This window comes from Phaethon aethereus (genome assembly GCF_964289735.1).
Source record: "Phaethon aethereus genome assembly, chromosome: 11".
Lineage (NCBI taxonomy): Eukaryota > Metazoa > Chordata > Aves > Phaethontiformes > Phaethontidae > Phaethon > Phaethon aethereus.
Window position 1 is genome coordinate 23,073,601 of NC_138587.1, and position 24,377 is coordinate 23,097,977.

Below are 24,377 nucleotides of genomic sequence, written 5' to 3' on the forward strand. Positions count from 1 at the left end.
TTTAAGTACCATACAGTGAAGTATTTTAATGCTAGATAATCATCTAATCTTTTCCCATAATCAACTGAAAGGAAACAGGTAGCTCCTCAAGAGTGTTACAAGCCTACCTTACACCTCATACTTCAATAGGAAAGATTGCCTCTAGATGTGACAATATTATATTTGGGAGGACTGATGAGATGAAGTACCGTATTAGTACTGCTCTCCAGCAGTTACACCGGTTCTCAATTCCCAGTGCAGTGCCTATGCTACATGTTTGAGGGTCATCGTCAACTTTTTGCAGTTTTTTCTACAGCACTTAAGACTCCAATGGGCACTTTCACATGAATCACCCAGAGCACTTTATTTAAAAAAAAACCCAACAAAACCCACAAAACAACAACAAAACAAAGGGGAAAAAAAGAAAAGGCAAGAAACAACATGCTTTGAAATGTCCTAACTCAATGTAAGTAAGAAGCTGCTCAAGGAATTTTGAAGAAAGCCAGGACTTACGAGACAGACATTCAGAAGTATATCAACATTTCAACTTACATCAGATAAATACACCTTATTGCTTGATTTATCATACACTTCAATTGTAATTTCATAAAGTCTGCCTGTTTCTAGGACCCATCTGTCACCTGGACGAACTGTAAATCCTACAAAACAAGAAATATTGAACAGTACAAACCAACAGCCTCTTTACATAATGGATATAAGCATTTTGTTTCTGGTGCCCACACTCTGAAGAGGCACATTCATGGTTTTAAGCTGCTGAATACAGAGATGAAAGAAAATAAATAAATATTTACAATTGAACCTATTTCACACTGAGCTACTTTTATTAGTAAAATTACTTTTCTATGAAAAGTAATACGAGAAATGGAAGCATATATATACACACAGAAAGACAGCAACACAAGCACAAGGCAAGAAATTATATTAAGCAATCAGGAAAATTGCAGCCAGTACCAACCTAAATACCCTGGATTTACAACATAGATAGTGCTGTTTGGTAGTCTGGAAACCCCTTGCATGCGAATACCTGAAGTCTCAGTAAAGGAATAGAAAAGTTTTGTCAAAAGTCAAGTAAAGAACAGCTTGTTCCTGGGGCTCCTTGTGCCTCTTTGTATATTTAAAGCTAACTGTACACTGAAAGTAAACGTTAGCCCCAGTACCCTGAGCATTTTAGAGAGTTTCCACTAGAGAATAGAATGTTCTAGATACAAAAATTAAATAAAGCCCCATCACATTTCCACATTGACTGAGGGGAACAGACATGATTTAATCGATCTTTTGCCAAACTAATTTCTTAGAACATTCCAAGGCATCAGGCAGCACTGTTGAGACTAAATTCACAACAGTGCTGCTTTCTATGGCTCCACCACCAGGTGCTCTGGATTTTCAAGACTACCGGTACAAATGTGGATAATTTTAACTTTTTGTGCTGCAAAGGGTGGCAAGTTTGTTTCCTGCCACGAAGATCTGGATGGAAAAGCATCACCTAGGAAGGATACTCTTGTGGCCAAGTATGAGGTTCGTTTGTCCCTGCTGCAACGCAGTCACAACTGATGTTGCCTGGTCCAACCTGGCAACCGGCCAAGACGGATCTCCCTCAGGACCAAGTATGTTGTTCTGTAGCTGCAGTTCATACTGATCAGATGGCATCATTAGTTCTGCACGTAAAACAAGACAACATATGAAACAATAAAAGCAAGTGTATCAGTTTTTAGATGCTGCTAATTATTGCTGATTAATTTTTATTGATGCCTAGCACACACTTTAAAGCACTATTTTTAATGTCTTATAGAAATAGCATTTTTGTGATTATATCAACACACCCAGAGAAAACGAGTTTCCCTCCTAACTTTAATTTCTTTGAAGCTGCAATTTCCAACTAATATCATTCCACCGTTCAGACCTAACATCCAAGTCACTCCCAGCTTCAGAAGTAGTCAAATTACTTTCTATGGGTTACTGACAATTTCTGCCGCTCCATTCTGCAGTACTAGCTGATGTAGTGAGCCTAGTTTACTCGCCTAGTAAAACATTTCTTATCTAGTTTCTAATAGAAGAAAAAAAAAAAAAAAGTCAAGTCATTACCAGCCCAGGATTCTTGTAATTAACAGAAGCAATTACAAACTTTCACACTTCTAAATGGACATGAAGCCAGCTAACTCATACTTGTATAAGTGGAGCAAATCCATTTTTCTAACAGAAAATGTTTTCTTGACAAGTTATTAATCTACATTTGACTTAATTAAAAAAGTCAGACACAGTTTCTCATGAAATAAACAAGTACATCTAAAATGATGGCCTTAGCTCCTATTCTAAGTTACCTTCATGTCCTTGACAAACCTGCAAGAGACACAGTTTTTTTGACAGAAAAACACTAAACAGCTGTATCATCATGTGGTTTAGGAAAACAGTATTAAATATTAACAAAGCAGTTTAAACACAATTAAAAATTTCTCAGCAGTTAAAAATCTACACAAAAATTTAAAAAATTAAAAAAAAAAAAAGAGAAAAAAGAACAGGACAAACCTGTAATCTTCCCTTGCCTTATTTTCTGAACTCTGTACTGAACTGATGTTCCTACCAGAAGATAAATATCATATGCTGGATTTAAAAGGATGTTTTCCAAAATTAGCAATCTGACTTCTGCAGGATGTACATGCTATTGATTGAGGGAAGAAAACAAGAAAAAGCAACCACATTTAAAACAGCTCATTTGTCTGAAATAGGCCATGCAGCAATAACTTATAACCTGCAAGCGAAAAATATTACTTGCTGTAATTGGCTCTTCATTATAATCTCAAATTTTGTTACAACAGGAAAATGCAAGGGACAATGAATGGCATAGAGATCTGCTCTGTGCATAATGTGCAAGGCTGAAATAAAAAAAAAAAAATCAACTCTGTATGAACATCATTTTCGTTCAGTTTCCTGGAGAATACAGAAAAACTTGAGACAGATGCACAGTGACTATTCAGACATCTAGAAATTTATTTTCCCTAATGTAAAACACGGTACCTGAATATGACATATCCATTATAACTTCACTGAGGAATCTGTACCAAACTCATTCGTCTATTAAATTAAGAATACAACAGATAATTGTATAAATTCTATTACAGTTGTTTGAGGGATGTTCACTGAAAATGTGCAATCTGGCAACAGTGAAAGATTTAAAGGAACCATTAACCAGAAAGCCATAAAAAAAACTGCAAATGGAACAATATTATTTCAATTTCACTTACAGTATCAGCTCAAAACTAATTCAGAAAAATAAATACTAAACCAGAAAACTAACCAAGCTACAAGAATTCAAGGAAAAAAAAGACTGATATCATGTAAGGTAACTATATTCAGCACAATTAGGTAGAATTGTAACAAAGCCACAATTCTCAACATGCACTATTGTTTGTGCCACATTACTAGTATTGCATACATTTAGATAATATTTTCATAGAACACAGGTATGGGTTAGATAGTCCAAGGCAATTCTGCTTTAAGCAGAAACATTAAGTACAGCATGTAGTGAACACAAATCTGCAAAAACAGACTGCAGGTATGAGATGAGCTTCCAAATAAAACCACCGTTTTATAGAAGGACTTTTTTAAGGTGCAGTATTAAGTTAATACTAGCACAATGCCAAGTATTCCTGTAAGTGATAACCCATAAAAACTCTCAGGTGTTTGTAAATTTTATTTAGAGAAAAAACAACTCTGTTACCAGAGTTGAATGAAAAGCTTAGTCACCACAAGCTACAAAGAATGAAACAGCACGGATCTACAGAACAGCTGGGAAAACCGCCAATACTGCGGTTTAACACCCTTGTGGCACTGACATTGCGATCCCAAAGCCCTTCCTTGGAGACCAGAATCTAGTAAGGTAGAATTAGATGCTAACGAAGCATTCATATGACATTCATTTCCAGCACAATGGGAAATAAAGGTATATCCAATACAGCAATCCTTCTTCTAGCTATTTATTTATTGAAAAAAAGACCTGAACTGTTCTAGTCGGTTATTTTTAAAAAGAGCTAAAGGGCCAATGCCCCATCCAGTGTGGTTCTAGTTATGTATGTAATATGAATGACTCTCAGGAATAATAAAACTGTACAGAAGTATCCAAAGTGTATTCCTCTGCCGCAGGGCCTTTTGTCAGAGAGTTTGGTTTAGAAATGATCTCTGGCACATGCACCGTCCTGGGTGAGGTAACTGCATCAAACTCCAACCCTTTCAGGGTGATCAAGAGCAGCACTGTCACCTTTTGTGGTATGGGCTACAGAGTAAGACAGAGATGCAGCACTGATATCCACAATGGGAACAATACAGCGCGGCAAACAAAATACTCCTGTAACATTGGACTGTAAGACTAAAGAATTTATTAAAAAAAAAAAAAATGAATGCAAGTTTCTTACCTTATAGACGCTTTCCTGTATTCTTGCTTTTAATTTAGAACTCCCTGTTTTCATTCCAGAGACCAAAATGGTATCTCCTTGCTTGGCAACTTTTTCCATCTCTAATATATAGGAAGGTGGAATATAAGTGGATTCTAAGAACTTGAGTATACTGAAAGGTGAACCAAAAAGTGAACAGAAAAATTGTTAAACAATCTTTGTAAACCCACAGAGAAATACCACCGGCATCTATTCACAGCTATTTCCATTTTTAAGCAAATTTAAGATGTCTGCCTGGGACCAGATATCCAAATTTTTCTCATTCTTCAAGATATCTGCAGCTAATTTCTGTGACTGATAAAAGTTTGTTTGAAGCTTGTTTGTTGGCTTTCAAGAGATATCAGAAGACTGCACATGTTGTCTACAATGATCCCTCCAGTTTTTACAGTAGGTGTAGACTGCAAAAACTCTCTAGATTATTGTGGAACAACTGATGTGAAAGACCCAAAGCTTACGTTTATAAAAGCAACAGCTTAACAGACCAGAACATGACTTTGACCTATATTGAAGAAGCTCGGATGCATTTAATAAATGACTATGAAAAAAATCTACAAGCAGAATACTTGTAGTAAATGTTAGGACTGTCAATGAAAAGTGACAACAGAGAGGAAAAGAATTTGCCGTGAATGGGTAAACGACAGGACAGAAATTGCAAAAGGACCATGTTTTAAAGGTTGCCAGCTTCTGTATGCACATGATCCGTTTGGCTTTGTGTGCCTTTTCACAGTAAAATCAGTAAAGTCATATTGAGAACAGTTATGAGTATTAACATATTTATGACAATTTATTGTTTATTTTGCAAAGCTGTAACACCATGAGAGTATTTTTATCTTATCATAGCTGTGCTAACAGTAGAGCATATATCAATATTAGTTTGGTTAAAATCACATCTCTAGCAGATACTCATACTGAAACAAAAAGCTCCGTATGGAGGTCTTTTCCAGCCTTAATGATTCTACGACTAGGACTTGGATCGTAAGTACCACTGAACAATTAGCACACTGTCTGGCTCTCACTGCACATAGGAGCCATATGCTCATACCTGCAGCTTCAAGTCTACTATGGGCTTAACAGGCTTTCCTCAGGCAATGCTGCGCATTCTTCTCTAAGGCTGCAAAATTGGAGTTTGTGTTTTTACCCAGTAGCAAAGAGTCTTGTTTGCTACCCCTACCCCATTTCAACTGTATCTGGAATATAGGTTTGAGGATGGAAGTTAACTGTTAACCATTCTGCTCTCTAAGAGAACTGGTTTCCCCATATGCTAGTCATAGAATCATCATATGAATAAAGCCAGGTTCTTTAAAGGAAAAGATAGTTTCCTACATTATTTTATGTCCCGCAATCTAGCTACACTTTGCTGGAGCCTGTTTTCTGAAGTAACAGAAGCCTCTGCTGCATGAGTTTGAATCTATTTCATCTTACAAGTTTACTACAGGTTAGGGAAGTTTTGACTAAAGCTGTACTCAAGAAGTATTTGTAAACTGTTTTGTTAGAAAAAACCCACATTTCATGTGTTTGCAGTCTGCTCAAATTCATGTGTATCAGGGAGGTGTTTTTTCCACCAACATTCACGCTGAGCAAAGTCAAGATTCACCATGGCATACAATACGATGAATATACTAGCACAATACTGCTAGATAACAGGATCCTGGTGTGTTGACACCAGTTGGTGTCAGTGTAAAGACAAAACTCTTGGGAGTCCAACCTGAAAAATATGCCATACAGGATACTGCTAAGTAGCCTTCAATTCTGGTTAGTTTAATAAGGATGGAGACTCAAATTTCTGTTTGAAACCACTGAAGAAATAACAATGAAGTCATCACTTTAAAACTACATAGTGCACATGCTTATTAAAATAATTTAAAAAACCCCACAACACTAAAACAGAAGCCAAAGATGGTCTTGTGACAAATACAGGAGGGATAAAAAAAAAACACTAAAAAAAAAAAACCCAAAAAAAACACCACCCCTAAAGAAAAAAGTAAATCTTCCAGTCTGGATTCTATTCCTATTCCTGCCACAGGTGAGCTTTCTGACTTTTGGGCAAGAACTCCACCTCCATTAAATGGAGGGAGTATTTCCTTATTACACAGACACACTGAAAAAAACTTATCTCATTAGTAAATTGCAAAATTCTTTCAAGATCTTTGGATAGAAGTTTCCACAAAATACAGCACTTCTAAATTCCAGTTGACTTATTCTTTGAGTCAATACAGACGATGAACCAAGCACCATAGCTTATTTGTCAAGCAAGTGCTTTCCATTCATTGCTTTGTTTGAAAGACAATGTATTGAATACATGTCATTGAATTATTTCACCTGGCCTTATGAGCTGTATCTAGCTTGGTCCAGCCACTAGGTCCATTCCAATTCAAAAGTTAACTACTTTGAAAGCTGTTTCAACACCAGATCTAAGTGTTGACTGAAATCTGAAATTCTTCAAGTTCAGAGAGCTCCTTTCTGAAACAGAAGAGGACTTATTTAAAAAAAAACACAAACAAAAAAAACCCCCAAAAAACCCCCCAAAAAACCAACACCACACCCAAAAACACCTCTCTGTTGACAGCTTGAGATAAAGTCTTACTGATAAATCTTTCCTTTGAAAAGATGTTTCAGGAAGATCAACAATTGCATCTATTTACTTCTATTTGTTGCTTTATAGATACCTGGGCTGCTCATTAACACTATCAGTTGTTAAATTAAACAGGGATAAGAGTGCCCAGGCTGTTGAGTAGGCACTTAAACCTCTGAAACAATTGAGCCATAAGCATTATTTTAGGCATGAGTTCAGTAAACTGCCTAGATGTGGGGAAATATTTATACACATCAAACTTAATGGACAAGAGACTTTCGAGAACAAGTTAAATTAACTTACCGTAATGCATTGTGGGAATCTGAGAAGCCATCAGCCTCTGTGTCTTTTACTATTGTCCAGTCAAAGACTAACCCTGCCAATGTGCTGAAAGTGTTTCCTATAAATCAATCAGATTAAAACAAAAATAAACGACAAGCACAGAGTCTTCCTGGAACAAACTATGACTTTTTCCCCTAGGAAATTTCTCTATCTTATCCCTAAAAGAAGCTCTATCAGTATTTAGTTAAAAAAATCACAATCTCCCTTGCTTTACTGACTTTGGCAAATTTAACATGCTTCTGTTAACTGGCTTTTCTGTTCACATTTTGCAACATCATGTGCCACTTTATGTTTTTCACAAAGCCACTAGATAAGTGTAGGTGTCACCACCTATCCTCCACTTGTTGGCCCCCAAGATATCTTTGGCACCCACCACCTCCTTTCCCCTTTGACCACAAAAACCTTACTATTTCTTGGATATTAGGACATCAATATTTCTTGATATTAGGACATCAAAACAACCTACTAAACAATCTTTCATTTTGAAACATGTGGATCTGAAATACCGTGAGGGTAACCTGAGTTCACAGAACTGGGGAACTGCACTTTCCATATATGTCGTTTGCGTTTTAAGCACAACCGTGATTTACCCGTAACAGGAGTAAGTCTTCACTCAAAGAACTCAAACTGAGCACCTTCCTTCTAGAAACTGTGAGCCACTAGATCATAAGACATTGTAAATGTTAAAAGAGAACAAAAAGGAACAGAAAGGAATAAACAAACTGAAAGCAAAGATTTACCATGATTACATTTAAGTGTGTAATGAGCTGCTAATCTGAAAGATCTTACAGTCTTCACAATGAGTCTTGCTCTGAACTGCAGTGTTCACTGGCACTAATAAATACGGAACTGAAATCCCAGTATTTACTATATTTTAAAATGTATTTTAATTTGTGTTACTCCTTGACATTTCTATCTATACTAATAAAGTAAGAATCAAAGCAAATTTATTATTGAATTCTTATGCTTAGAGGTTTACAACATTTTTAAGCCACAAAAATATTTTAAGACAAATTAACACAACAAACAGCCTATGTTGTTTCTCTCATTTCTATACAACTTACTACAGGTAGCTCCAAATCCCAAATAAATAGGATTTTAAACACAAAACTCTAAATGCATAAGGCAATATAATTAAAATTGATTGAGACTGGATTATTTAACATTCATTCAAGTCTAACTTTTTCTAATGATGCATGCTTGAAAAGCTGTATTTCACTCTTTTGTTTTACTCCAATTGAAAATAACAAGGACAGTGGAGAAACGCGCATCGTGGCACTATGGAGAGGCGATGCCTGGACACAGCCAGTGCTGCAGCAAACTGGCAGCAAAAGCACGAAACCGTCCTTACAGCCTCTGAACTACCATTGGGCCTGGATGTCCTGGCTCCTGTTGGGGTGCCTCACTATGAAGGCAAAGTCAGGTTATCAGAGACAAACTATCATGGGCGTTCCCCAGACGATGCAGGGTCTCACTAGTTCAAGACAGGATCAGTTATATCTGCAGCATGGGGGGTAGCAGCTGTCTCCAGATTAAGCCTCTCAGAGGCAGCACCCAGGTAATACAGTGCTTGTCACGAACTGTATTATGTCTTTGTCCCTCCCTGCAGGATCACACAGCTGTCCCGGGAGCTGCAGACCAGCTGTAACATTACCCTCCCAGGCTCCTCAGATGGCAATATAGGCAGTGACTTGTGCTCCTGCTCCACAGCTGTAACCCGGCCCAGAGCTGCTCCTCTGTGACGCTTCAGCAGAAAAGCGGCTCTTGCTGGCGAGGCTGGAGTGTGCTCTGCTCCCCTCGCTGGGGCAGGAAGCCCGTGTTCCTTGCACAGTTCGTAGCCAAACAAACGCAAACTCGCATCTTTAAGTCTTTCTCGTATTTAGCTCATCTCTAGTTAAGTCATAATAAAATAACTTGAGCAACAGATAAAAGAAAACAATATATAGCATGACTTTTGTTCCCTCTATATTCTTACTTAATTTGGCCAAAGGTCTCCACGGTCATCTTCCTCTCTTGCATTACTAATCTTTGAAGAGTAGTATTTGGGGATCAAGTTTATATTTGGAGTGGTTTATTAAAAGCATGTACAAAAAGGAATCTGCATTAATGTAACTGATTAAAAAATATAGCTTATGAAAAAAAAATAACTGGACAATACGTGGAAGAGAATAAGGAAAGAAAGTATTCCTGAAGATATACTGATACTCACAGGAGTAGAATTATCAATGTTAATGAATGGCCTGACCCGTACCAGATGCAATAATTTGGCAGTGTAAGATGCATTAACCACCATCAGCCCAGAACAAATCGCACTTGGTACACCCCTAGGACTGAACAACTTTACATACCAGGGAAAAAGCTCTGTCACTGCCACATTGTATACATAGAAAAGCTGATACAAAGCATCTACTCTCTCTCTCACACAGGATGCAGTAACAGGCTTGACACCTGTTCTTCCTGCAAGTTTTCAGCAAACCTAAACAGATTTTCCCCAATATTCACTGAACTGGAAAATTATATTGACTTTTTTCACCTTCTAAGTATTAAGAAAAAAAGTGTTCAGAAGTCACTTATTCAGTTATGTGACTTTTCCTGAACAATTATGGCCTTCAATGAACTTGCGACTGCTCTTGAATGATTTTTTTTTTTTAAAAGTGTGCCAAGAAAGAACACTGGGGGTCGATTATGTTCAAAGGTCTCCCAAGGATGGATCCCAAGGTTATCTGGGTCAAAAGGAACTGATTTTCAAAGCTTTTGAGCGTATCCTGATCCCCTAAACTTAGATTGGGAAGTTTAGTCCTATGGCTTCTAACCATACTTTGTTTCAGTCACACGGATTAAATGTTCTTTGTGCGTTTTGAACCACTGCTGCTGTTCAGACTCTACCTTGGGTGGCTTCCAAGGCAAATTTGTCCTTTGAGCATGCTTGAGGGTTTGCAGAAACACCAAACCAAGAATCCAGTATTAGCCATAGTACAAGAAAATGAAATTACTTTTCATTATTAACATATCACCATATATAACCTGGCATTCATGGTTTACAAACGAACATAGGATGGGCTCATCAACTACCCAAAACAAACAATTCAACCTTTTATAGCTGCTTTACATATAATTTGCTTTCAGCCCAGTAGTTGTCCTAAAAATCACTTGGTTTGTGTGAGTGTCGATGTGTGCATAAAAATCAGTGTTGAAACCAAAGCATGAAATTCTCACCAGCATCATATTTCGTTTTCTGATGCTACAGGCAGTATGAAAAGCAGTGGATTTCTGCTCCTATTGAGTAATCATGCATTCAGTCCAAAAGCACTGACTTTTATGAGCCTAAATGGTACCTCCCAGAAGTGACTGTTTCTATAATAATTAAGGGATATTAATCCAAGCAACAGGTGGTTGCTCTTCAACGTCACTTCTGAACAACCTGTTGGATGCTTGATTGGACTCGGATAAAATGTCCTTTTGCAAAATTCTTCAGACTACCTCAGCTCAAACGAAAAAAAAGAAAAAACCCAAACATACCAAAAACCAGACTACTTCACATTCCTGCGCAGCGCTTCTCAGCCTAGTTAAATCCTAATCGGACATTTCAACAGGACAAGTGTTGGGACTTTTTCCATTACATTCTTACTAGTGACTGGAGGTAGAATTGCTAACAGCTGACAGCTTTATTTTAATTATTTTAAATTCTTATTTATAAATAATACCCTTAGCACTAGAATTAAGTTTCCTGAGAAAATAAGGAAGAAAGGCAAGCAAAAGTTGTTGGAAATCAAGGAGTGTTTGATTTTCCTAATCAGGTGGTACATAGATTTTACACTTAAATAAAAACAATAGGTTACTGAGTGTGTTATCCAGAGAACTCCCTTTAAATTAATCAGCTTCGCTTCTACCATTCAATTCTGTCACAAATAAAACCAGTGCACATATCAGCCAATTAAGAGCTTCAATGTGTATTTTATCTGCTACTAGTAAATATCTTACCTTCGGAATCCAAAGCCTGAATTTTTAGCTCCAGTGGTGAATCTTCAAGATAGAGTTCTCTTGTCGTAGACACAATTTGGATGCCATGAATTATATCAACAATAGCATCACAACGAAGCACTTGTCCAGTCACTGGAGGAGACATCAGAAAAGGTACATGAAATCAGCAACACTGGATGTGCTCATCAAGAGCACCAACCAGACAAAATCCACCTCAAATTTAGCCAATGACAGAAGACACTGACAGTGAAGGAACTAAAACTAGGTCATGACCTGGACTAAGAAACTCTTGGTCAAATGGTGATTGTGGCTAAGCAAGCAAAAAACGCAGTTCCCTTTCTCACTGAACTTTAGAATAAATCTTAACAATTTAATTCTTACACTGACAGTTACAGACGTTTTTTCTGAGGATGTATTAAGAGTTTCTACAGTGCAACTGTCAGACATGGCTCATGTCCTAGAGAAATCAGTGACTTTTACCCACAAATGATAAACCCCTATATACATCCATTTAGTGACTGCAAGACATTTAATTGATCATCTTTTTTGCCCATCTGTCATTATAAAAACTAACCAGGTATACTGTATGACAGACAAAGGCAATTTCCAGCTTTCTAAATGCAAAACATCTGAATTTGGATTATATAAAAAGTATGTACTGAAAATTATTTTCAGCCACCCCTCCCCTCTTTTTTTTTAAGAATTATCTGTTTTCCTAACTTAAAAACCTTAACTTAGCTTAAAAACCATGCCCGTGGGAAGTCTAAAATGACTATGCATATGAATGGAAATGTCTTGTTTTGTGTACTTTTAAATCTCTACTTTGTTTCCGGAGGATGCCCATAAACAAGTAGTCGTGTGCTTACAAAGGTTAAAACTTACTTATGTCTTCAGCAAAGATGATACTTGTCAGACGTGTGGGCTGCGAGGACCGTGCCTGGACAACAGCTTTCTGCGAACATTGGCGCTCATCCTGATCTGCCAGCTCTATGCTTGCAACCTCTGGCCTGGTGGAGGACCTACACGATTATTTGGTTGTGTTAGAAGGATTTAAGTTACTGCCAGACAGAAATCAAAGCTCTGGTTTAAAAGCCTCCAAAATAATTTCCATGAAACATGCTACATGGTCAGGACCTGACTTTCGTAAGAGCTGGAACTGCAACAGCTCCTCCAGGACTTCAGCAAAAGCAAGTGTGGGCTGAGGAAGGGGAAAGCACAGACCAGAAGCCCACCAGAGCCCAGGCAAATACAGCAATCTCTCTCCCGTGGCATGTTCACTGCTGATTGCAATTCAGTCAGTTCAGAGCTATATCCAGCTACTTACCGAAGTTACAAAGCCTTTCACCTGACTATTTATTAGCTTAGAGGTGTGGAACAAGCAAAAACACATACAGAATACTGAAGTAGAAGGCAAAATAATTTTAGCTAAAGTTCCATTCACCACTTGTAATTGCATTTCAAAACAAGCTTGAAACAAAGTTCTGAAAAAATTAGAAGTTTTCCCTGATGTCAGAACATCACAATTACATACGTTTACTACAGCAGAGGTTCTGAATAAGTAAGAAACAAGATTCTTCAATCAAAACATTTTTAAAAAAATTGGATTGAGTCTGTTTAGCTGAAGTATGTATCACTGTCTAAAACATGCTAAGTTGTATAATCATGTCTGGTGAAATATAAGCCTACATGGAATTTTGACCTAAAACTGATGCATCTTTTAGTTCCTGCTCTGACTTGTATGGCTTCTCTAAAGACAACTGCTCCAGGAATGAGCTTGTGGGAAGCTCAGCATGGACGTGGAGCCCAGTTCTCACTCCCTGTGTGCCAAAAATGTCAAGATGAGAAAAAAAAAAAAAAAAAAAAAAAAAAAAGAGTTTAAGAGTTTTTAAAAACCAAGCCTCTCAAAATTAAATTTGAAAGAGTAGCAATATACAGCTGAGGCTGGAATGTGGAGTGCTCAAAGCAATTAAAATACTCAAGCAGGCGACAGCTCTTGCAAACAGTTAAAGAACGTCACCCCTCCAACCCAGGACGAGCTGCTGACGGACTGTTGTGGAGAGCTGGGTGGCGGCATGAGGTCCTGGCTCCACGTGAGCCCCTGGCTCATGCTGCACCTGCAGGAGTTACCCCAGGGGAAGCAGAAAGGCTGCAAGCTTGGACTCCAGCTCAGAGACCAGCACCCTGCTTAAACCCTAATGAATTAAGTGCCTGAAACAGCCATTGCTGTTTGCTCAGGGATCCTGAGTCAAAGCTCTTTCACAAGGGTCCTTTGCAGGATTAAAACAATGAAAGAAAGCATTGATGACAAAGCTGTTCAGGAATTGCTTCTCCCAGATGAAGACAGCAGCACTGATTAAACCACGGCATTATCTGGTAAATGCAATCTAAGCCTGGCACTACATCCCCACCTGGTAAAGATGGTGAAGTCGCATTGGTTTAGACTTTCCTTCTGGAGGATGTTAAAAAAATGCCTACCTGTGACCTGGGAAAAATCTTCTAACTCAGCAAGGAGCTGGAGGGGAGTTTCAAACAAACAGCCACATCACACCTGCCCTTCTCCCCAGACGTGGGTTCTACCTACTTTTATTACTTGGCAGAACCAACCAATCCAAAAGAGCGAACAACAAAATTTCTTGATGGCTAAAATTGTATCCATTTCAAAAAATAGCACACGACAGTATGTCCAGTTAGCTTAGAGTTAACTGTTGCAGTCCAGGTGAACATGGACCAATCTGGTTGTAGTCACTGGAATAAAATGCAAATCCTGTTTTCAACCTTAAGCAAGACCCAAAGACCCCTTTGGTTCGAAGCAGTTGGTAAGATAGCAAACACTGCATTTCCCACAGAAACTTCACATGAAATAAAACCACGTTTGTGTCAGCTTGCTGGTTCTCCACATACGGGTCTGGATTTTATCATACTACACTGTCCAAACAATGAGGCCCCAAAAGCTTGCAATCCAAGAGCACAAACCCCCAGTCAGAACACTTTCAATTGTGCAAGCTAACCACGGTGCACAGGTTCATTAGACGCTGCATAGCGGTATGGTATTTTTGTCTTGGGTGAAATTCATCAATTCAATGAATTATTAACTGATAATATTGGTGTGCTCCCAACAATGTTTTGCTTATATGGAGACTAGTTTTAAAGGATTTGGAAGCAACCGTAGCAACTGCTAACCCAGAAATTTCGAAGTGTTTTATCTGATCAAGGAAAAAGCAACCCACAGCAGTATGCAATGGACAATTGAAAAACCAATTAGAAGCTTAAACCTGAAAATTGTTTGTTATATTCTGGATACCTAAGCAACATACACAAATACGAGCATATTTTTTTATACTAGGGTTGTAAATTAACTTTGCTATCCAGTGATTAATTTAAGAGTGAACAATTAGTTCTTTTCCTGTTATTCTGTAGCTTCTTAGGCAACCATGAAACAGTTTTCCAACATTTAGCAAGTTTCTTTAAAAAACGTTAGTATTCACAACCAGTAAGGCTTTTTCTGTATTTGGCTGGTAAGCTTTTTAAGGTGAGCATGCGGATCTGACTTAACGTGCATGCAGGCATTTTAAAATAGCATTGTATGTATGGAACTGACTTTTATTATTTAGTTCTTTACATTGCTTAATATCCTCTGGCATTAGATTTTTTTCTTTATTAATTTGAGGGTTTTGCATTCTTACAGTCTGAAATTGATTGTGTTTACAACACAACAGGGGTTTCGTTGTGGTTTGTATTTGTTCTTTTAATATATGGCTATGTATTGTAATATGTAACCACTACAGTTTGCACTAATAGCAGTGTTGTAAAACTAAATCTAATTACAGGATATTTTTAAGACTAGAAAAAGGAAGGAACAAAGATAAACTAAAAGTTTGCATTAAATTTTAGCTGTCAACTTACATACATGCCACAATTATAAAGGAGCTTTTACAGCTGAATGCCGGTTAACTCTTAGCTGTCACTGGAGTAAGGAACCTAGAATTAGAAACTATTTGGCCTCTAACCGTAATATAAATAGGAGGTAGAGTATCAGCTGAATTTTTTTTAAATACAAATACATTTTTAGTTTTGTTACCAATAGGATGTCTGCTATTTTAGACAATTACTTGAACTGGGCAGGTGAAGTAGGGCCTTTCTGAGGCTTGGTTTACTATTGATTTATATTAAAAAACAATCTGCATGACTCTTTTTTTTTTTTTTTTTACACCATAACGTAGGAAATATTTGATGACCTCTCAAGATCATTTGGCAGTATCAAAAGCACGTTCTGTTTACAATTACAGCAAATTCAGGGTCAAGTACAGAAAGGAAAAGGCACCAATCAAATAGGCTCTATATTACCCTGCTGTAATACACACAGGGATCACTACTGCATCTTAGAGACAAGAAACTTTTGCTTTAAAATGACATCAAAGACTGCAATTTAGATCATCTTCCAGTTATGGCAGATCTTCCCCGGCACGTCAGCATGTGATATTAAGAGCTAGGCTTGTCAGAGGTCAAAATTAGATCCTGGGAAATAAGCAATGGGAAGCATTTCTGGCAGTAGCTCTCAATCTCATATCAGCGTCTGTAAGAGCGAGCAAGGCATGGGATGAAGCACTAGAAAGAAGAGTGAGGAGGCAAGGCAAAAAAGCTAATAAAAGTCCAAATATTTATTTCCCTCAGAATAAAATCCTATTTCCTGAGGAATTAATGACGCTTGCAATAAAGACCGCCAGTCCTCTTGCTGATTTCCATTTAATTCATTATTTTCAGCCCCCCCGACACAGAACCACATGCCAAGATTGTATCTACAGATCTACTCAAACCTGTGCCTGCATTTTTTTAATCAATTGTTCTGTAATATCACATGTGAATAGTTCAAGGATTATACTTTATTTATCAGCTGGTTTAAAGATCAGGCAAATATTATTCTTTCCCTCACTCTAGCAATACTCTGTTGATTCTTATCGTTTCAGCATTTCATATTTTTTGTCAGCTCTTCAGACTAAACTCAATTCAATCAGCAAAAAATCCACCTTTGTGGATGCGCCATGGCTGTCAGTTGACCTAATATTTTAGAATTTTTACCAGGCACGTGGGCAGGTTTGTAGCCAGAGGGAAACTGGATAGTAAAGTTTTTCAAGAGTTTGGCAAGATTGGACTGACCAATACATTAGGTACCTTATTTCTGGTCACTCTTGGGACTAACACTGTTGACATACAAAAATGAAAAGAGACACAAGAGCCACAACAACATCCAGGCAACTGTAGTTGTATCATAAAAAACAGATTCTGAGACAACAAAAGCTACGGGAACTGAACCCCTTCCAAAGAAAACGCAAAGGGAGCCTGGCAGAGGTCTCTCAACTCTTAAGGATTTTTAACAACACAGTGGCAGATTATTTCGCTATTGTTCACTCAACCCTCTCCTAGGACATTTCTTGTTGTACTGGGAAAATAAGCAGCAGCAAAAAAACCCTCCATCCAGTTCTGCTTTAACAGCAAATGGAAACATCCTACAACACAGAATGAGCCAAGGATGAAACTTTTCCTCATGGGATTTTATAATGGTGACCAGCTGGCACACCCATTATCTTCAAAGGAAGCAGAGTTAAGCCAGTGATGATTGTTCTCAAAACCCAATCCAGATGCCCAACTGTAACTTGGATATTTTGTCACATCAACTGGTGGCCAAAAGCATTTTACCGTAAGTCCTTATCTTCATACCTTTTCTAGCTGCATGAAGGAAAACGGCACGCCACACTAGTGATAGTCATCTTCCAATGAAGAGAATGAAATAAATAAAGGTTGGCCTAGAGAAGTTGTTCTGAAATTAGCTAAGCCTGATTTAAAATTAGAAAATAAAACTAAAAAAATGGAAGTTTACTTCCAAAACACAAATGTCACATTTTGCATTATTTCAAGTTATCCACTCTGTTAAACCTTCTCACATGCAAACACCCTTAAAGCTTCAACTACTAAGGTGAGACCCACACCCAGAGCAAGCAAAAGTCTTTAAACATTTCATGAGTGTTCGGCAATGAAAGCTACCCAAAAATCAACAACAGTCCCTACTCTTTCTGTCCTCCTTCCCAGGCAGGTTATGCTCAGATTCAGAAAAAGTTTTTTCAACAGTAAACCTTCACTGCAGGTTGGCACGTTGGCCAAGAGAAAAAACAAATTATTTCTTCCGCCTCTTCAACTCTGGCAGAACATCTATGCTGCAGAGTCACACTACCCGCTCTGGTTTTGAGCCAACATACCCGGGTAGCACAGACCTGAGCCACAGCAGCACAGCCCATCTCACTTTACCAACAAGTGTATCTCAACCCAGTTCTGAGCTTGTTCTGGTCTCTACCAGAGCTTGAAGCCAGACTGGGAGAGCACACGCTGCAGCGCTGCCAGCCTACCCGGCAGTCAGCAGCATAGGCACCTCCCAGAGTGAGGGAGAAGGTTTTGCTGCCTTTGGCTATTCAAGGCCTTCTAAGCAGGAAATGCAGAGCAGGTGAGAAGCGAAGAAGGGGGTAAGGATAGCAGGGGATGACAATCATTATTTAAGATGTCATTTCATGATATGGAAACTATTAGTCAGTATCTCACACAAAACATTTTTCAGACAGAGTCAAAGACAGTGTTTTTTAGACCCGTGGTAAAACAGGTAATCCACGAAAGAACAACAACAAACCCCCCAGATTATCAGAGATGAGATTGTCAGGCTTACAGCAAAGTAAGAGATCTCGATCAGCAACACTACTTCATATACATTTTTTAAAACACATAAGCCACCACATACATCCCATAGAGCGATAAGACCAATTTACAACCCAGTATCAGAAACATGACAAGATAAGGAGCTAGAAAATGAGCTTTGCCAGCCAACCACTGCAACGGCAGCGCTGTACATAGGTTTTGGGTTCTCTGGAAGTACCTGTGCATTACGTAGCTCAAACACCACTCAGCCACCGGATCTCTCACTCCAGCACTCTGCCACCTGCTCCTCTCGCAATGGCAATTAGCTTTATGTAACCTCGTCGGCGAGAGCGCACACACAAACCCTTTTATTTGAGGTGGCAATAAACTCTCCTTCATTATATTTGCAACAAACAACCTTGTACAGGGCCATTATCACCTTTGAACAGTTTCCTGTAGCTGTAACCTTTCCACAGCAAAGCCTCCAACTTCAACAGTCAATGGTTCAAATTCAATCAGTTGTATTCCTCAAAGCTGACTCCGGAAGTTTAAATTTACCATCTGTTCTCACCGTGTATCTCAATTCTACAAGATATGAAATAACGTTACAGACATGTAAACATACTTACGCTCTACAGATAATTTCTGCTATAAATACCCTGCACCATGCTGTATAAAATGTTTTTGTTTTGTGTGTTCCCCCTCGCCCCAAAAAAGTTATTATGGTAAGGCAGATTTCAAGGAGAAAACTCTGCTTCCGAATGCTTTCATTCTTCCACGTGTAATTTCTGAATTAAGGTAATTAAAAGATAAATACAGATGTAATTTAAACGCTAAATATGTCCACACAGACTCTGTTTTATCCCTGAAGATAGCACCATGTACAATATTTACAGATGGGAACATCATATGCTTTGAAAACAAAGCTTTCACTAAAAAATAATTTTAACATTAAGGCAACCCAAGCTCCAGAAGGCATGAGTATCTTGAAACCCAGAAAATACTTTAAAGCCATGCTTGTAACTTTGTCATTGCTCCCAATCTGCTGGGATGATGATAAAGTTTGACCTTTTCCCTTTGAATCACTGGAATTCTCAGACACCACTACAATCACTTTGAAAACCTCCTGCTTTCAGAGGTAAACTTGAAGCCCCAACGGGAAATTGGAAAGAAGTAAGGTCACAACATGCCATAGACTGATTTCTCACAAAATTGAACACTCTGGTATGAATTCTGAACGTTTGAGTAAATGCAGTCCTTCAAATACTCAAAGGATGGTTTTTCTGAGGACAGATGCTGCTGTAAGAGAACAGCCTTCACACGCTACCTCTAACCTCATAGTCACCCGTATTACACAACCTCAGTCCCTTCTCTCCAGACACAAAGGGCCTGAATCTTGTAATTTCCATTCCAAATCCCTGCTTTTGTGCATGCAAAGCCACTCATCACTGTACAAATCCTGGGTGAAGGACAGTCACTAATTTCTGAAGTCACTACATTTGGTACTTCCAAACTTCTTCAGTTTAACGGCCTCTTTCCAGTAATAGCTGTTACCCACAGCTTTAACAGGAAAGTACAGGAAACTTGTCGGCAAGTAGCTGCGGAGTTGCCTGTCCCTCCAAAGCACACTTCTTTCTAATCCCCTACAGTTCAAGGCCTGAGGCGCCCAGGATGTAGAGGGAAAGAGAGCTGCAGATGCAATCTCGCAAACGTGCTCTGGGCATGGCAACGAGCATTACTGCTTCTGCTCAGTCACACACACACAGCTACTGCTTCCTTCTGACGGTTTTGTAAGCACACGTTGAGTTTTACCACCCACATCCTGCCAGTCCCTGCAAAGCAGAAGTGAATAAATACACATTTACAACCCCAGCACAGAAAATGACAACACACTCTGTATGAAGTTGGTATAGTTTCCTTAATTCTCAACCAAAATTAATCTCTGAAGGGCAGACAAAGGGAGAAGATGGAAAAGCATGTTGAAGCCTATCTGCATGAGAGATACAACCCAGTGCTGGCACCAATATAAAATGCTCCGAAGTGCCTACAAATCACCCTCATTAGAGATACCTATGTGGACCAAATCTTTTAATCTGTAGATCTCGGTGAGATTTGCAAAGGTCTACATACTTCTGACAGTTGGATGGTGCCTGGCACAAGCAGGAATGGCTGTAGCCAGCCCAGCATCACCTAGCAGTTCGCTAGCAAAATAGGAAAGACAGTCTACACCACCTACATTTTACTACGGCTTTGATGAGTTTGTTTTTTAGCTTCATACAATATACTTTACCACATAAACCAAATCCTTTCAAAGACTCTGTTGCCTTTAAAGATTAGAGTAAGGAAAAAGAAAAAACCCATACTTGTGAGATTTTCACTAAAATGGTCCGTAAAAAAATTAAATTACAGGACCACAAGCAGCTCATCTACTAACTTCCTTTCAGTCAACTTTTGGAGAAACTTTTATTACTGCTCTTGGGTGCAAACACCCAGAAATGTGTAACTGTCACAGGTCAAAGGCTTGTAACCAGCCCAGGGACAAGAAGTGTAGGACCACCAGGCAAATAAACTGATATAGAGTGAAAACATAGTCCTACAAGACGCATTTCAGTAACTGTCAGCCACAAAATAATAACTGCTACACACGTCCATCTAGCACATATGGAAGTATCATCCTAAACATATCCTGACCGCCACTTTTTTTTCAGGTAGGTACCTGCAGCTCATTACTGGTCCAAATTACAAGTCTGGTATGCTAAAGGAAGGGCAAGGAGTTGGTAACACTGGTTTAACACGAAGACTGTGACATAGCTTCTAAATCTGCACACACCGTGGTATTTGCCTTTAGCCCCTGGTGCTCAACACGACCCAGAGCTGCCTCCCATGGGCCTGGCTCGCAGGCCTCACCTTGTGCGAGGCGGGACGGGGGCTCCCAGCCAGAAGTCCCTTGAGCATATCCCATGTGCTCAGCACCAAAAGAAAACTGGGAAAGCTTTAATCTTTTAAAACTTGACGTCATTGTCCACAGGTGATGCGCTCAGGGCATTGCCTATACTTATGGCAGCACCGAGAGGCTCTCAACTTAGCATCGTGCTACGACCCCTTTATGTCCATACCCCCCACTCCGAGCTGTCAGGCCTCCATTACCAACCACAGCGAGGGAAGGGGCATTTCTACACCAGCAGCATAGGCGCGGGCGCTGTCCCCACACACGTGGGGCTGCGGGGCAAGCATGTGTGGGGTGGCATTGTGGGTATGTGGGGCAGCAGGGTGAGCACATAGGGCACGTGTGGAGGCAGGCATGGGGTATGTGGGGTGTGAGGCGCACACAGAGCGCCCAGCCATGGCGGGAAGCTCCCCCACGGCAGGGACTCTCCTCTCAGGGCTTGGCCTCCATACAGAGCCCCTCTCCAGCGGGATTAACCCACCCACCCACAGCCATGGTGGGTAAAGCCCAGCCTTTTCTCTCACGGATTACCTCCATTTCTGCCCCCACACTGCTGGGCCACCTCAAAAAACGCCCGAAATAACGTGAGGCCTGACGCCGCTGGTTCCCTCAGGGGAGGGCAGCCAGGCCCCGCTGGGTCGCCTTTTCCCGCCGCGGGCTGAGGAGACGCCGCAGGTGCATCCGGGCGGCGGGAGCGCGGCGGCGGCGGCGGGGGTGGGCGCGAAGAAGCGGCGAACAAAGGGCGGCGGCACCTGCACTCACCATCGGTAGCAACCCTCGCTGGCCTCCAACGTGAAGTTGACGCGGGTGCCGCGGGTGAAGGGTAGCAGCACCTTGGGGATGTTGAGCTTGGAGGAGGCGGTGAGGTGGAGAAGAAGGAGGAGGAGAGACAGCGCCTGAGGCGCGGGGGGAGCCATGCTCCGCCACGGGCAACCGGCGCCGGGGGGGCGGGCGGGAAAGGGCGGTTGTGCGCTGCGGGCGGAGGGACGTCAGCGGCGGGGCAGGGCGGCCCCGGGGGGCGGAGGGGGCGAGGACAGGGGCCGGGCCTGCCGGCCGGACGGGGCAGGCCCGGCCCCTGTCCTCGCCCCCTCCGCCCCCCGGGGCCCGGCCGCCTTCCCTGAGGTAATTTCTAGTGGCGCCAAGAGCGGGGAAGCGGCTGCAGCGGTCGAGGCGAGGGCTGTCCGCCAAGTCAAACCACCGCGGACTTGGGCGGCTAAAAAGGTCTACAGGGGTACGTCAGGTTGGAACAGCGTAAGCGGCTGAGGGAGGAAGGTGGGTTTTCTTCAGGCGGCGTGGCCGGCTGAAGTCTGATGGTTGACGGCCTAAGATGGTGCCTGTCACCGACCAGAGCCGCTTCATCCTCCTTTACAAGCGGAGCATGGGCTGTTTTCACCCCACTGGGGACGTGGGGTGAAGACCGTGGTGTGTAAGGCTGCCTTCACTTTGCCCTGGACAGCACCTTCCACGAGCCCTGCTGAAGGCCGAGTGGGGTGAGGTGGTGTTTTTTAAAAAATAGGACCTACGGGTTGAAAAAAACAACCCAACAACTCTAAATGGATTAAATGCTATGGATCAGAAAACCCTAAAAAAATCCAACAAAGACACGGCTATTACTGTACTCTTTCAGTGTGTATGTTATACTACTTACAGTGATGCTAACAACTAAGCAACACTTTTTTGTTACAAAAATACCAGTTTCCTGTATTCTTATATCCTTCAAGTAAGACAACTTATTTTCCTGTACTCTTTGTATCCTAGAGAAAAAACAAAAATGGTAGGCAGACTGAAGTGCAGAAAAAGGTGAAGTCGTCAAGACAAGGAACTTGGTGGTACATGAACTCTGCGAGCCAGGTGAATACCACAAGCGGTCTTGGACTGAGCCTCTTGGAGCTCCTCCAAGGAGCACAGTAAGTAGCTAGATTTCATCAGCCAGCCTAACGGGAGCTTGACCTTTTGCTGTGTATTGCTCAAAAAGTGTGGTGGGACAGCATGGGAAGTAGGACAATGGAGGAAGAAGAAGAAGAAAAAGGAGGGACATTTTAACCGTCACTGACAGATCAGTAATCATTTAAGTCTGTTCAGAGCCTGGAATTGAATTCAGGAATAACAAGTCTCAATTTGACTTTTTTTACCCTATATTTTGTAAACATATTGCAACATGCATATTTTGCCTCCTGGTGGTGATTGGACTTTGTAATGGATGGCATCCTACTACTCAGTTCACTTTATTACAGATGTTTTTGATGAAGACTTAAATGAACTGGTGATTTATGTAGGGATAAACATGATTCCATAGGAAGGAATTTCTGTGTATTTGATAATTTGCCTTTTTTTAGAAACTTTGAACACAGTCTTGAACAACCATTGTATTTTTTAAGTCAAAAGCCAGGCAAGTATTGCAACTTAATTTGTCCTTGTTGTCAGTATACATTCACATGGATCATCGTTTCAACATATGTTTAATGGTAGGATCTCTTCACCATTCATGGAAAGATCATACTCCTGGAATTAATCAAAGCTAGTCACTGAATGAAGTTGTCATGTGGAGGATCTGCCTGTCCTGACCTACAACAGAGGGATGGTATATATATGCAGCAAGAGGAGGGATTTTAAGGGGACAATCATCCTGGAATTAAGGTAGTTAGATTCTGCCCAGGAAGATCAGATGCTGTCCAGATCTCTGACACCACCTGAGAATTTACCCAGTTCTAATTTAGGTAGTATAGAAAATAAGCAATTCTCATCTATGCTAAGCAAATAAACTAATACAGGGCTTTTTATTTACCTAGGAGTTGGGTTTGTTGGTTTTTGGGGATTTTTTTTCTTTTTTTTAATATTTCTTCAGCTAGTGTTTTATTGATCAGTACCTCAGCAAGGCTATTCCATATTCTATCCCAGAGGACTGTGTGCTGCTGGACAGTTCACTGCTCACTGTAGCTTCTCTTTGTGTATTACTCATTTTCGGAATGCACGTCTTGAAATTGTGTGGTCTGATTTAGAGAAGAGCTGAACTTTACAGCTGCAATTTAAGTCACTGGGAGCTGGATCCAGAAAGATGTATGGTATTGAAAGCTCTGGCAAATCAAGCCACTACACCTTAAATTGCTGCTCAAAATACAGAGGTTTTTTTTTTTTCTTTACTCTGCTTTCAATCAAACTTCCTTCATAGGCATGTTATGAAGATAAGTTCAGTAAAGACTCAGATATTAGGGAGGGATGTGATAAAATCACCCATGACTAAATCAGTACAATATGTTTACAGTTAGTATAATTACAACTGAGCAGGTAAGGAGTAGATAATGAGAACCTCGCATCCCGTGCTGTGAATGAGGTGAGCAAATGTCTGTATCTCAGTACTTCCTAGCTTTTAAAAGTAGGTTTTGCAATTTCAGTATGTCTTTGCTTGCTTTCA

General features: G+C 40.3%; 1 protein-coding gene across 1 annotated transcript in view; it reads right to left on the reverse strand.

Moving 5' to 3' along the window:
• Nucleotides 1–21,882, reverse strand: part of NUP210 (nucleoporin 210) — a gene marked incomplete at its 5' end in the record, with an annotated part of 66,540 nt that extends 44,658 nt beyond the window's left edge. Inside the window, 9 exons of the mRNA XM_082004554.1 lie at nt 532–638; nt 956–1,024; nt 1,497–1,655; nt 2,524–2,656; nt 4,407–4,557; nt 7,321–7,417; nt 11,341–11,472; nt 12,223–12,359; nt 21,728–21,882. Coding sequence (XP_081860680.1) covers nt 532–638; nt 956–1,024; nt 1,497–1,655; nt 2,524–2,656; nt 4,407–4,557; nt 7,321–7,417; nt 11,341–11,472; nt 12,223–12,359; nt 21,728–21,882 — 1,140 coding nt within the window. The remainder of the gene's footprint in view (nt 1–531; nt 639–955; nt 1,025–1,496; nt 1,656–2,523; nt 2,657–4,406; nt 4,558–7,320; nt 7,418–11,340; nt 11,473–12,222; nt 12,360–21,727) is intronic.
• Nucleotides 21,883–24,377: the final 2,495 nt, after the last annotated feature.